This window comes from Sinocyclocheilus grahami, unplaced genomic scaffold (assembly GCF_001515645.1).
Source record: "Sinocyclocheilus grahami isolate Dianchi unplaced genomic scaffold, SAMN03320097.WGS_v1.1 scaffold10.1, whole genome shotgun sequence".
In the NCBI taxonomy this organism is placed as follows: Eukaryota; Metazoa; Chordata; class Actinopteri; order Cypriniformes; family Cyprinidae; genus Sinocyclocheilus; species Sinocyclocheilus grahami.
Genome location: NW_015505189.1, coordinates 2,695,140 through 2,708,479, shown reverse-complemented (window position 1 = coordinate 2,708,479; position 13,340 = coordinate 2,695,140). Strand labels below are relative to the sequence as shown.

General features: G+C 39.4%; 1 protein-coding gene across 1 annotated transcript; it reads left to right on the top strand.

The window, feature by feature from the left end:
• The first annotated feature begins 3,405 nt into the window (after window positions 1-3,405).
• Window positions 3,406-8,593, top strand: LOC107593732 (neurosecretory protein VGF-like). Its single transcript, XM_016283590.1, has 2 exons — window positions 3,406-3,817; window positions 5,892-8,593. Exon 2 carries the CDS (start codon window positions 5,913-5,915, stop codon window positions 7,848-7,850), a length of 1,938 nt encoding a protein of 645 aa, XP_016139076.1. The 5' UTR covers window positions 3,406-3,817; window positions 5,892-5,912; the 3' UTR covers window positions 7,851-8,593.
• The last annotated feature ends 4,747 nt before the right edge of the window (window positions 8,594-13,340 follow it).

Genomic DNA, 13,340 nt, shown 5'->3' with positions numbered 1-13,340 from the left:
GCTCAAACATGTAAGGCCGGACAACATTTCCCTCTGCAGTGACCATCATTACAGGTGTTTCTATTGACCTTACTTGTGAGTATCACCAATCCCCAGCAGGCTACAGCATACATGACCCTAGTTACAGTACCTGTGGTTGGCCTGTCCTTGTGTCACTCAGAAAACAACAGGCCAATCAGAAGAGGGGCTCATGAATATTAATTAGACAGGCCAAATCGACCTGTTCTCAGCAGAGTTCCTGAGAGAGGAGCTGTAAAAATATATTGAGGTTTTTGGTACTTATACCGCAAATATATATTCTTAAGGACATCAAAACCTAAAATAAAACTCCAGAAAGGTGTACAATATGTGACCTTTAAATATCTGGCCAGCATTTGTCCAGAAAAAAGAAGGCGCATGGTCGCCCTAGTGTTGGGCCTGCATGAATCCTTTTTGTTGTTACTTGACATGAAAACTGGGAATGTGGTTTCTTGTTCCCAGCATGCTTTGCTTCGGACTACATGGGAATTGCACAAAAAACCTGAAGAATAACTTTATACAATGCAATTGATATGCCTTCTACTTGGCCAATTGAGGGATACTGTGTTAATTAAGGTGACTGGGTTTTGTTTCCGCGATTCATTTTTAATTAGAACAACCCCAAATCTTCATGTTAAAAACAAAGGTTAAAAGTTAAAGGCCTTTTTAATATGGGAAGGGGAAGGTGGTGCTCGCATGTTGTCAAACTGACAGGGGAACTCTGTTTGGATAGTACTTTGTGTTAGCAAGACTCCCTTCGCTTTGTTTGCAGTAAGCGTGGGCAGGAAGCCTCTGTCACATATCCAATCTAAGGGCATCCCTCCCACGGTTAGTTGTCTGAATCGATTATAAATGGATTAATTTTTTTTAAAGCGCCCTTGGAAGGCTTCGGGTGCTGAAATTATGCTTGCTGTAGCGCGAGAGATTCATCTGGGGGAAGACCAAGACACGGTGGATGCCGCCTCATTAACTCCCAGTCAGAGCCGGGAGAACAAACGATCAGTTTGCACCGCTGCCGCCTTTGCAAAGAACGCCAACGCGGCATTCCCCATCCTGTGACTTATGCAGCACAGGGTGGAAATGATGAAAGTGAAAGAATTGGTCTTTCGGCTTCAGATGATCAACGTGGGATAGGTCATTTGTCAACAGAGTGCTGTTAATTCTCTGAGGCAGAACGCACCTCTTCAGTCGCCCGCTCCTTTGAGACAATCGACGTCCCCTGGGTGAAGTTAACGTATAAGGACAGTTGGTTGCAGAAACACTATCTTTTCCGACAGGCATGTAAATCCACTGTCAACTCATTCTCACCATGAACTAATTCAATTCGTTCATGTTTAACAGAATTAGCATTAAACTTTAGATTGATAGGCTATATAAACGGTTCTTTAATTAGACAAGTAAAAGGAAGGTTTAAGCACATTTAAAATAATTTAACTAATGGACCTTGAGCTGTCGTACTATTAGAGTGAGCCAAAAGAACTTCATAATGAAGAAAAATTAAGATAATGAAGAAAAATTAAGATAACGAATGAAAGGCCAGTGCCAGGATCATCCCGCATTTTTGTGAATGAACTTCCTGGCTAGTTCCATGGTCTGAAGAAAATTGGGGGTGTATAGCCTAATTAAGAGAACGGTTGGACAGATAGCAGAAAAAGAGTGCGTCACAGTTTTTTTGGAATAGATGGCTTTCTAAATTCCTTTACGTGGATAAGTGTACTAATTACCTGTTTAGCTCGTGCAGAGATGCGGCCTTTTCCACGGTCCATTCTGCATCCCTGTTCTTGACAACAACTTAAGGCGTGTCGATCCGCTCAAGTACAGACCTAGCTCGCTGGTTGGTTAGCCCTGTAAAACAATTTCACTAGTGATGCTACAACATGACACTTAATATTTGGGGGTGTATAGCCTAATTAAGAGAACGGTTGGACAGATAGCAGAAAAAGAGTGCGTCACAGTTTTTTGGAATAGATGGCTTTCTAAATTCCTTTACGTGGATAAGTGTACTAATTACCTGTTTAGCTCGTGCAGAGATGCGGCCTTTTCCACGGTCCATTCTGCATCCCTGTTCTTGACAACAACTTAAGGCGTGTCGATCCGCTCAAGTACAGACCTAGCACGCTGGTTGGTTAGCCCTGTAAAACAATTTCACTAGTGATGCTACAACATGACACTTAATACGTGCAAAATTAACAATTTTCATTTTAAAAGGAAAAAGATGTGGTCCACCTGGAAACATTTTAAACACAAGCTTGAAAATGAAAAAAGGAATAATTATTACACCACGCGTTCTTTATCATTACACATTTTAATTTTAGTAGATGCCCAAAGTTGCTTAAAGGAATCAAAAATGCTTTCATCATTTATTCATCCTCGTGCCAAACAAGCCCTTTGTTTTGTCCATGAAACACTAGATGTTGGGGATGCGAGTGGCTGACAGCTTCAGTCACATTAACTTACTTGAATGGTGACTGAGACTGTCATCTCCTAAAACAACATAAGGGTGAATAATAATGACAAAGATCATTTTTGGGTGAGCTAGGCTTTTAAAATTTCAGTTGTCAGTTCGTTCAAACAGATAAAGTGGTCACTGAAAACTACTGCTGACAAAAGGTAATGTTTTTTCTCACACGTCCGACTGCTCATTCATTGAATTTAGCCTACCGAAAAGAGTCTATACTCTAACTATCTCTAACACTCCTGTACTCATGATAAATTACATTTTTGCTGGAATTGCTTTTTTATTCAAAGGCTACAATAAAGATCACCCTAACATTTAGGAAAGAAATGTGCATTAAATATAGAACGAAATAACTTTACATTAGATGTGGCACATTATTAACGTTGATTGTCCGCAATGATGCATTCTAAACAATAGGCTATCGTTGCAAATTGAAATAGTGAATATTTTAAGATACCATAACCTGTCGTCTCTTTGCAGTTTGAATTTTGACGTTTCATAACGTTGTAATTTTTAGATAGCCACAGTGGATAAGTACACAGAAACACTGTATAGTAGGCTATTGTAGTGTCAATGTTTATTGTCCATTACGCCTTGTAGAAAAACGGTTGCAACAGCTTTCAATACTGTTAGATTTCAAAACATCCTGTCATAATAATGTCACGACTTGGGTGCGGAAGAGGCACATTAGCTACTCAATAAATCTAGATTAGACAAAACATGCATAATGCATTTGGGGTCGCTTTTTCACCATGCACTGACGATTCATGCGCCAGCTGTTTCCTCTGTGCATTTCATGGTGTAATTGCATTTATACGTTTGGCTAGTGAGGCAATGCACATCGTGATGAGGATCGTTGGTTCCTTTGTGTTGTGCTGTCATCAGTATGCAGCTGCATTAGGAAGGGATCGGTCTCGCGCTCCCCGTGTTGTCTAGCCCTCTCTACTCGGCGAAAAAAAGTACTATTTCATTCATCCCGTTTCCTTCCATTCATCTGGGCACTGCAGCGTAGCGAAGACTCGGGGTTCGATCAGCACCAAAATTCTTATCAATGGAGAGGGTGACGTCAATGAGCTAGAGTGACGTGCAGTCACGTGGGCGCAGTGGGGCCGAAATAAAAACACGGGAGCTGACCGTGGTACTGAAAATATCCCATAGCGCCGGGCAAGAAAAGCCTACCATACGGCTTACACAAACGAAACCACTATACAAACAAAACGGCAACATTCAAACAAAGAATTTATTGTTGAAGCGGATCCTTACACGTAAATAACTTGCATACAAAGTTTGAAGAGGACACAATTGGTGCGTCGGACTGCGCTGCCACTGACAGGATTCCCGGTAAGTCCCGGCTTTCTTTTTATAGTAACAGGCAACAGTAATTGTAGAAGCCATGGGAAAATAAATGTATATTATAATGGGGACAGAAGAAAAATGTAAAAAGTAAAGAATTTGCTATATTTGTTTACAAGTAAAAAAAAAACATTTATTCCCTGTATAATAATAATATAATATATTAGGGATGTGTAATAAAATGCATTCTAAAATACATTAAAAAAAAACTACATATAAAAAGAGGAGTTGAGGAAAAATGTAGTAATGTAGAAAGTAAAAGTATAATATTTAATACAATTTTTATAATAGAATGATTGGTTAAAGCGTTAATGCAACTTATTAAAAACCACTTTAGTGATACTAAATATTGCAGTGATGACTTTTACACTTAATGATGAAGATGATGGGGCTGATCAATAGCACAGCTCTCATAATGATTTTTACCACGCCCTTGCTCATGCTTTCATCATCTTTCTCATCATCATAGCATCAGATACCCAAAATAACAACTTCGAGTCCAATCACAAAAGCACACGAGAGACACGGAGATAAAAACACGTTTTGCTTTGGCTTGCCTTGACTTTTGCCTGTTGGAGTCCAGTCTGACTTTTATTTTACATACTTATAAGTATCTGCTCATATGGAGAAGAGAAATGTTGACATGAAATTTAACAGCAGAGCATTCATTATCTGTTTTCATGTCATGGGTTCAATTTGTGATTGCAGTATGGCCCTGTTTAAATCTTAATTCTAATAGATCTGTTTTAAAGCAGAAGATTAAGAGCCTACTTAAGGACAAGGCTTCTTAGAGCCGGATTACTTACGTGCTTTGTTGATGAGAACTCCCCAGTGTGCGCTGTCATTGGCGGCAGTTAAAGAGGGCGTTAGAGTTGTGCTTGGGCTACATTGTGGAGACATGATTCTAATACCAAAAAAATAAATCATTCCAAATTGGAAAGGAGATACAGGCTTTTTAATAAAAATGAGAAAGAGTTCCTGCAGCATTTCACATATGGCAAACACCGATGTCAAACTTTAGATGTGTAAATCCATGCATTGTAAGCGACTTGGCACATATTTGACGATTGCAGCAGTGTTTGCTCGTGCAACGGCGAGTGGAAATCTAGCCACATAACCAGATTTAACCATAAACATCGGTGTCGTGATTAGCATACCTTGAGCTTTAGGATCGCTTAATTTTCATTACAAAATTAAAGTGAGATAAGAATGCTGTTTTATTCAAGTTCATTGGTTTTGCGCTTCCAAAGCTTTGAAATCCAAACTCCATGTACCGTTTCATCCATATGAATATGATTTTTTTTTTTTTTTGGTGGGGATCTCAAACTTTTCATGGGCATACCGAGATCCTCTGATCATCTTTGTATCGCTTACTCATTAACCTCCCGCGCATCGGAAGGGCTCCCCCCTAAGGCGCTTTTCCTCCTATATATACTGTATTAGCACCGCGCTGCGTGTGCGAGCAATCACAAGCACAAAAGCGCTTCAGAGCCTTCACGAACCGCACCAGCTCTAGCCGCAGAGCCAATTAGAACGCCTTTGCAAAATCAGCTAAGCAGCAGACAATAAAACATAAATTATACCTTAACAAAGACCCACCCACCCAATGATTAATTTTTTTTAATGCAAAATATTAATGTTTTTCTTTTTGTATAGTTTGTTGTATGATCTCTCCAGAAGAGAGAAATCCTCACTGGATGACTAGGGAAAAAGTATTTGCTAAAGTGCACATTTAACATTAGTTCTTCCATTACCAAATAAGCAAATGGGTCATGAAATGCTCTCAGGTATCAAACGCAAGTCATTCATACAAATTTATATTTAATAGACAGTGAGTGTTGCATTCAGGCAGTCTGCAAAGAAGTGAATCACAAAATGTGCCCACCATCTTACCTGAGAAAAATCTAAATTGCTGTGCAGTGGCGTAAGAACTCAAATTCATTTTATTTTATAATTGTCACAAAAGTACATCAAAACACCATATAAATATAAATCACACATATAAAATCAGTAGGCAATATCAGATTTGATCTTTGACCATTTTTGAACTTCTGTCTTTCAGGTTCAACACGTATGTGTGGTCATGATCTGGTGGCAACAAACTTCAAATGTCCCCTTCATTTTTCTGTTCATGTTATTTAGTCTCACATTCAATTCTGCAACCTTCAGTTCAGTGACAGCAGATAGAAACACAGTAAGTGACAACTATGCAGCATCCTCCTCTGCTCAGCAACAGGCTCAATATACTCAACCAGCCGAGGAACAGGGCACGCTACATGAGGAAAAAGAAGATGATGAGCTCTTCAAAGACGTGGATCCTAGAACCCTAGCAGCGGTCCTTCTCGAGGCCCTCAACCAGCCCCAGAAGGAAAAGATGAGTGAACGAGAAGATGGGGGAACAGAAGTGGAAAAGGAGAAGGATCTTCAGGGTGCAGACAGAGACAGAGATGGTCACAAAGAGCTGGAGCTGGTCATGGCAGCTGCTGCAGCACAAGGAAAAGACGAGAAAGAAAGAGAGGAGGAAGAGGAGAAAAAAAGGGCTGAGGAGGAACAGCTAACGGAGAAAGTGACAAGCCGCACCACCAGTCAGACAGTACCATTAAAAGAGCAGGTGGCCCCACAGGAGGGGGCAACAAAAGTGGAGGTGATAAAGGAGGAGGAGAGGCAGGAGCCAGAGAGAGGAGAACTGCGGGAGGAGGAAGAGCAGCTGAGTCCAGAGGAAGTGAAGAATCTGGAGACTATGTTAGAGGAATTCCAGAGCTACAGCACAGCCACTAAGAGAGAGCGTGACATGTCCACAGGCCAGAGGGAGAGCCGTGGGGAGTATTTCGATTACCTGGACCGTAATGGCCTCATGAACAATGAGATCAAGCCTAAAGCTAAAGGCAATGACCTAGCACTGTCCAAGAAGAAGCTAAAGTGGCAGCTTGGACAAGAAAAGAACAAAATTCAGAATTCAGGCAATTTAATGGATGACTTTACCAACAACCTTTCTGACCCAGAGGAAGAAGATGAGGAAGACCAAGAGGATGAAGAACAGCTGAGCCCTGAAGAAGAGGAAACTCGGGCCAAAGCGGAGCAAGAGGAGGTACGAAGACAGGCAGCCGAGGCACAAAGAGCCAAAGTGGAGGAAGAAAAGCTTGCAGATATTGCATCTGACATGCTCCTGAAATACATCATGAAACAGGACAAAAAAAAGTACCAAGACAACAATGGTGCAGAAGATAAGCGCTCTGATGAGGAGGACACTAGTAATGATGACGATGACATTGACCCACAGACCATCGATAAGTTGATTGAGATCTCCAGCAAGCTGCATCTTCCTGCTGATGATGTGGTGGACATCATTAACGATGTGGAGAAGAAGAAGAAAAAAGATGCTCCTGAAAATCTCCCATGGCAACATACTCTTGTGCCGCCTCCAGCCCCCATTGAACCTTCTATGCTGTTACAGAAACCACCTCCCTCAAAGCCTCTTCAACCGAACACAAACTCATTAAAAGCCTGGTTCAAAGACAGGGCCTCGTTCAAGCCCAGCAAGCAAGACTTTTGGACAAGGCAGCAGTGGCCCTTTCGTACCTACCCTTCCTACAATTTCTATCAAAAACCCTACCAGGGATATTACCCAACCTATGTCCCACCTCCAAAACCAAGATCCCGCTACTATCCCAAGCCCTCTTTCTCCCTCAATGACGTTTTGGGAAACTCACTGGACTATGACTTTGATTACTCCCCCAGACGGAAGTCCCGTCCCTGGGCGCACTCTCGCCAAAGACTCCAACCAGCCTTCCAGCGAAACCTCTACTTCCCTCACCCTCGGACTTTCAAAGCTGTACCTATGCCTAAACCCCGGTCACCTCCACGTCGCTGGCCGTCCTTCTATTACCCAGCCCGAGCTCCTGTAGTCACCAGGGAGGATGATTACTATAGTCCACGGAGGCAGCCGCCACAGGACAGTGAAGAGGAGCTGGAGGACTTCATCGAGAGGGTCTTTATGAAACATCCCAGGATGTTTCAGTGAGCAGACTGGGGGGGGGGGGGGGGACAAAGCGATGAGGAGGAGAAGAAAGCGAAAGGGAACAACTTAAAGACTGTTCATAGCCAACCTATCATGTTCTGGTTTCCTTTGCTGAAATAAGTTCCATCATATTTGTTTATTTGCTTCAGACAGAACATATTTAGGATCTCCATGTCCATCTAACCACATCTTCCACCCTCCTCCCCCTGGAGAGACTGAAAGACCAGCAAAGCTACTGGAGTGGTGAGAGGAAAGGGTGCTTAAATATGTCAAATACCCAACACTGAAGTTCTGCATACCCCAAGAAGGCCTTTATAAAGGAGCAGATACCTGATAGCATGAAACACCATGTTTTCATCCAGTACAAAGACATTCAAGATGGAATCTTAAAAGACTTGCCATTATTATGGAAGCAACTCCATTAACCAAGTTTTATTTAAGTATCTTTTTTTATTTTTTGGACATTTCAAATCCCAGTGGTCAATATCATTGATCATAATGTAGAGGGATAGCAAAAAATTTTCTAATTGCACCTTTAAAAAACACAAACACACAGATTTAACAGAGAAACAATCACAGCGCCATAATGGTAGAAATATACCTTTTGTTTATTCCATAAACCAAATGTAGTAAGTCTTAAATGTACCTCAAAGTATTCTGCTTGAGCATTTACCATTTGTGCGTTCCTTTGTGAAACAAAAAGGACACACTCTAATGGCGCTTTTCCACTGCGTGGTACGACTCGGCTCGGCATGGCTCAGTACAGTACGGCACGGCACGGCTCGGTTTGCGTTTCCACTGCAGTTCAGTACCGCTTTAGAGTGGGCGGGATTATTCACATGTCGTTATAGTTGCGCCGCCTCTATTGCCCCGACTCCTGAAAAACTTTTTTTATTCTGCGTTGCCCCATCAAGCTCTCGCTGGATCCGCTCCACTGCTATCAACGAGAGGAACGTCTGTACTTCCTCAACAGACAACGAAACAGCCACTTTTTGGTTGTTAAAAAAGGTGCGCTTGTTCAAAACAGTTGCGTTTGATCCTTCGCTGGCTGTGCTGATTTAAATCTAGTGGTTCTGTTGTGTTTGTGTCGCAAGTTCAGTGGTAATGACGATTCTCTCCGGCCAATCCGTGATCAGCAGAGTTTACACGTCACGTTTTGGTAACGGTATGGTTCACTTGGAACCCCAACCGAGGTGGTACTAAAAAAAGTACCAGGTACTGTACCCAGTGGAAAACCCTCCAAAAGTGAACCGTACCGTGCCGTACCATGCAGTGGAAAAGCGCCATAGGTCTTGTACATAGAATTAGTTTCTTATCGCTGTCTGCATTTTGAATTTATTCCTTCAATGTGTTTATACCATTGTTTTTTATGCAAAAAGATAGAAAGTTGGTGCAAAGGACATTCATACATTCCAACGATTTCTAAGAAATAAATTTATTATTTCATAAAAGCTGTTTTGAATACAACTTTTAATTGCCTTAAGACACTCTCTTCCCCTTTTCAGATGAGCAGCATTTTTGTCACTGACTGGCTGAAAGATTTGTTCTCAAGCTCATAAACTGGAAAGCAGTAATCAACCTTTCAACATGTTTTACAAATAAAACAAATAGGTAAAGATAATCAAAAACATATTTCATGTTTGTGGTTTCAAATGTGTCAAATGGATCTTTCAAAAGTAACCTTGCCCATAGGACAGTTTCCTAAATCAATCACTGGGCCAATGAGAGCTCAATCAAAATAGCATAGACAATCTATTAAATTAAATGATTACTATTCACATGGGAAGGAAGCAATCTAGATCTACTCAATATCAGCGAAATTAAGCGAAAATGTAAATCAGTGAAATTATATTTTCCTAAAAAATCTGTAGAAATGATTAAACTGGCTGAAATTGTCCCAAATGATTAAAAAGTAGCAAACTGGTGCTTGTCAATCTGAAAAATAAAGAATACTCAAAAGTAAGGGGGAGACATACACCATTCTAATTTTCTTTAAATGATTTGAAAGACTATAAGATGAAAGCTAGGGGGATAAAATGGGCAAGAATAGCTGAACCAGTGGAGGAGTAAAGATTCTGCACGTTACTGTAAACTTGCATCTAAAATGTGTTGCTTCTTTGACGACATTATGAGCATTGAACAAAAAAGTACAAAAAAAGATGAATGACTAGTGTATCCAAGTAAAAATGCCATTGAGTCTTGTGTGAGGAAAATATGTTTATGTCCTTTCTAGATGTATCTGGGACGTAACATAATAAACATGCGTTTGCTGGATGTAAATAACCGCATGTTGATGACTAGTTTTGCTACACAGAGAGAAATAAATAAACTTGACTATTTTTTATTAAGATTGTTTATTAATTCCTTCTTGGAAAGAACTTGGTTGTGAGATTTGCACACATCTCATACATTTATTTACACACTGTTGTAAGTTCCTGCATATAGCACACTCAAATTAAATGCAGCACAAATTGCTACAATTACATTTTTGATTTACCTTGTTCCATTACTAGATAGTACCATAATAGCTTATAACAGAAAAAAGGCATGTTAATATACTTACACTTACAATATACTGAGATCCAGGGACGTGCACAGACATTTTGAGGGGCAGGGGCTCAAGTGGAAAAAAGGGCACTACTCATATTTATTTTTAAAAGATTCTAAACAAAACGTTAAATACATTAGGGGTGTGTGATATTGACAAAAAATATCAATATTTTCTGTGATTTTTATCGATAACGATAATTAGACGATATTTTGCCGAGTGTGTTACTGTGTTGATATCTTAAGGGCTACCATGGACAGCTGACTCCTAAAGTTTTTGATATTCTGCGTGGTAATCAATTTACAGCAGTGATAGAAATTAATCTTTTCTAATAAGTTTAAATGGATTTTTTTTTTACCTTTTATGGACAGTTTTACCTTTATAAAGTCCTTTTTTTTCTAAAAGTATGCATCATCTTTTCGGTCAAATTCTTAAATTGAATCAGTTAATTAGAATAATAAGTAATTTGGGCTGTTACCAAGCAAATGAAATAAGTATTGACAAAATTCATCTTTGCAATGCAGAGGAAACACAGAAGCTGCATTTAGATGCATTTATACTCTGTTTAATGCAGGACATGAATGTATTTAACCTGCAGTTACAAATGCATTAATACGGTTTTGATATTTTAAACATAAAACATTGAATACTGATATCTGAAATTATATATAAAAAAAAAAATGAAAATATACTTTAAATGTGAAATTAAAACTGCCAGTAGGTGGCAGCAAGTCACTGTTAATAAGTGCTTAATTGCAATTGAACCGAATCATTTAAACGGTTGATTCATTCAGGAACAAAACAGCGTCATGTTGCTCAGAGACGCAAATTGGTATTAAATTTTTTTTGGCGAAATAAAGCAAAAACAGTCAATATTGTGTCTAAAACATAAGTGTTTTAATATTAAGTTCTTGTTTATTAAACTGCTGTATAAAATCAAGATCACATTTGTAATCATGCTGCTTTTTGGTGGAAAACAACGTCAGTCTTCGCGTGATACCGATTAACTATATGAAATTATATAAATATATACACTTCTGCCCCCATATCTTGAATTTTGTGATCGTTCTAAATGCATTTTAATAAACTGAATAATGCAGTGAAAGAACGTGCACTGGTCTAACCTACTAGACTTCCTATTGCCTTAGCTAAACTTTAGCTAACTTACATGGTAGCTCTCATGAGTCATAGATGTTAGCAAGACAAATTAACTATATTTGCCTTTTATCTTTTGCATAATTAGCTGTAAATTCGGGGCACAGGTAGCTTAGGCTTTGTTCATCACCACTCACCTCCACAGCAAGACAAACACAACTGGAAAGGGAGGGAGGGCTTCACTTCTACGGCTCTCTATCTGTGACTGTGATGTGCCAATCAATGTGTGCTACACTGCTGTGCTGCAGAGGAGGGGAGAAAGGCATCGGAACTCGAGTCGCTCAACATTTCCCGACCCGACCTGATATTTTTATTTTTATTTGTTTGACAGGGAAAACTGTGCGCAAACAGAAACATGCATATACATTTATAAAAAAAATTTTAAAACTCCCCAGAAAAAGGGCAATTTATCTCGAGAAAGAAAAAGGGCAGGTGCTCAAGCCCCCTTTGATGTATATGTGTGCACGTGCCTGCTGAGATCAGAGTACATTACCAAAAGGAAGATAAACATGAACATTCACAGTCCCAGAGTGAAAATCTTTCAAAGATGATCTCTCTGATGAGCTCATTGGATCAGCAATTAGCTCAACAAACTGTGAGCCCCGGAGCCAATCAATGCCACATAACGTCTCCTTAATTGCATGTCAGGTCGAATTTTCTCTTAGCTTTGATATGCCATACGTGAGCAAACACAGACACGTATGTGCAAGCACACATTATTAAGGACAAAAGGACATTAAAATGGGGCCAGAGGACAGATTTACAGTTGGAAAGGATTATGAAGGGAAGGTGTAGGCAATTTAACAAGAAAGCAAGCGGGGCAGGAGTCTCGACTAATGAGAGACTGAGCACATTAGTAGTCTCACTAGGACTGCTGCGTGCAATCAAAGACTTTCAGTAAGGAAAGGCTGTTCTAGGGAGAGACGTCCCACTATCACACCGCATGAGACATGTTTAGGAGTGACAGTGTTTCTGCAGGATTTTTAAGCTCAAGTTTAAGACTTTTAAAGACCTTTTTTTAAGACCTGCACAAATAAAATTAATACTGAATGAACGGGGTAGGGCAATGTCTATAGTAACATATTAAAGTGTAAAATTACTGTAAAAAGTATGATTTACAGTTCAGATACAAGTTTTCACAAAAACAAAAAAAGTTTTATAAAATGATACACTTCACATTTCAGCCTTAACCCATTTTTAATAAAATGGATGAGTCAAAAGTATTAATTATTATATTAAACAATTATTATCAATAAATTATTATATTAATTAAATAACATATAAATACATTTTATTCTTTGGATTTTTATAATGCATTATCTTCTTATCGATCCACCAGTCCACATTTACAGCTCTGCATGTTTGCAGGGTAAAAACATGGGTCGATTTTCACATTGGTCTGAACAAGAACAACCCTAATACTGTGTTCCTGCAATACTGGAGCCTGCTGTTTTAGGACCGCAGTTCTACCCTATTTTTTTGTGACAGCGCCATCTAGTCAATTCTATTCCAACAGATGAGACCCAATTCAAACATCAAACAAACAGATGCAAAGACTAGATCAATGGAAACCATTTTTTCTTTCCATCTTATTTTTGATGTAGAGTTGGCGAGAATTTGAGTGTGTGAGGCGATGTCAGCAATCTCCATTTAGCCTATTTAGCTGTGCAAAACCATTCACTGTGCTTCTGGATGTTGCAAACTAGTATTTGCATTCAAATTATTTTACATTTATTAATGCACTAATAAACATAAGAAAGATATTCTATATATATATATATATATATATA

Coding starts and splice junctions, on each gene's coding strand:
- LOC107593732 (XM_016283590.1), top strand. CDS start 5,913: ATGATCTGGTGGCAACAAACTTCAAATGTCCCCTTCATTTTTCTGTTC.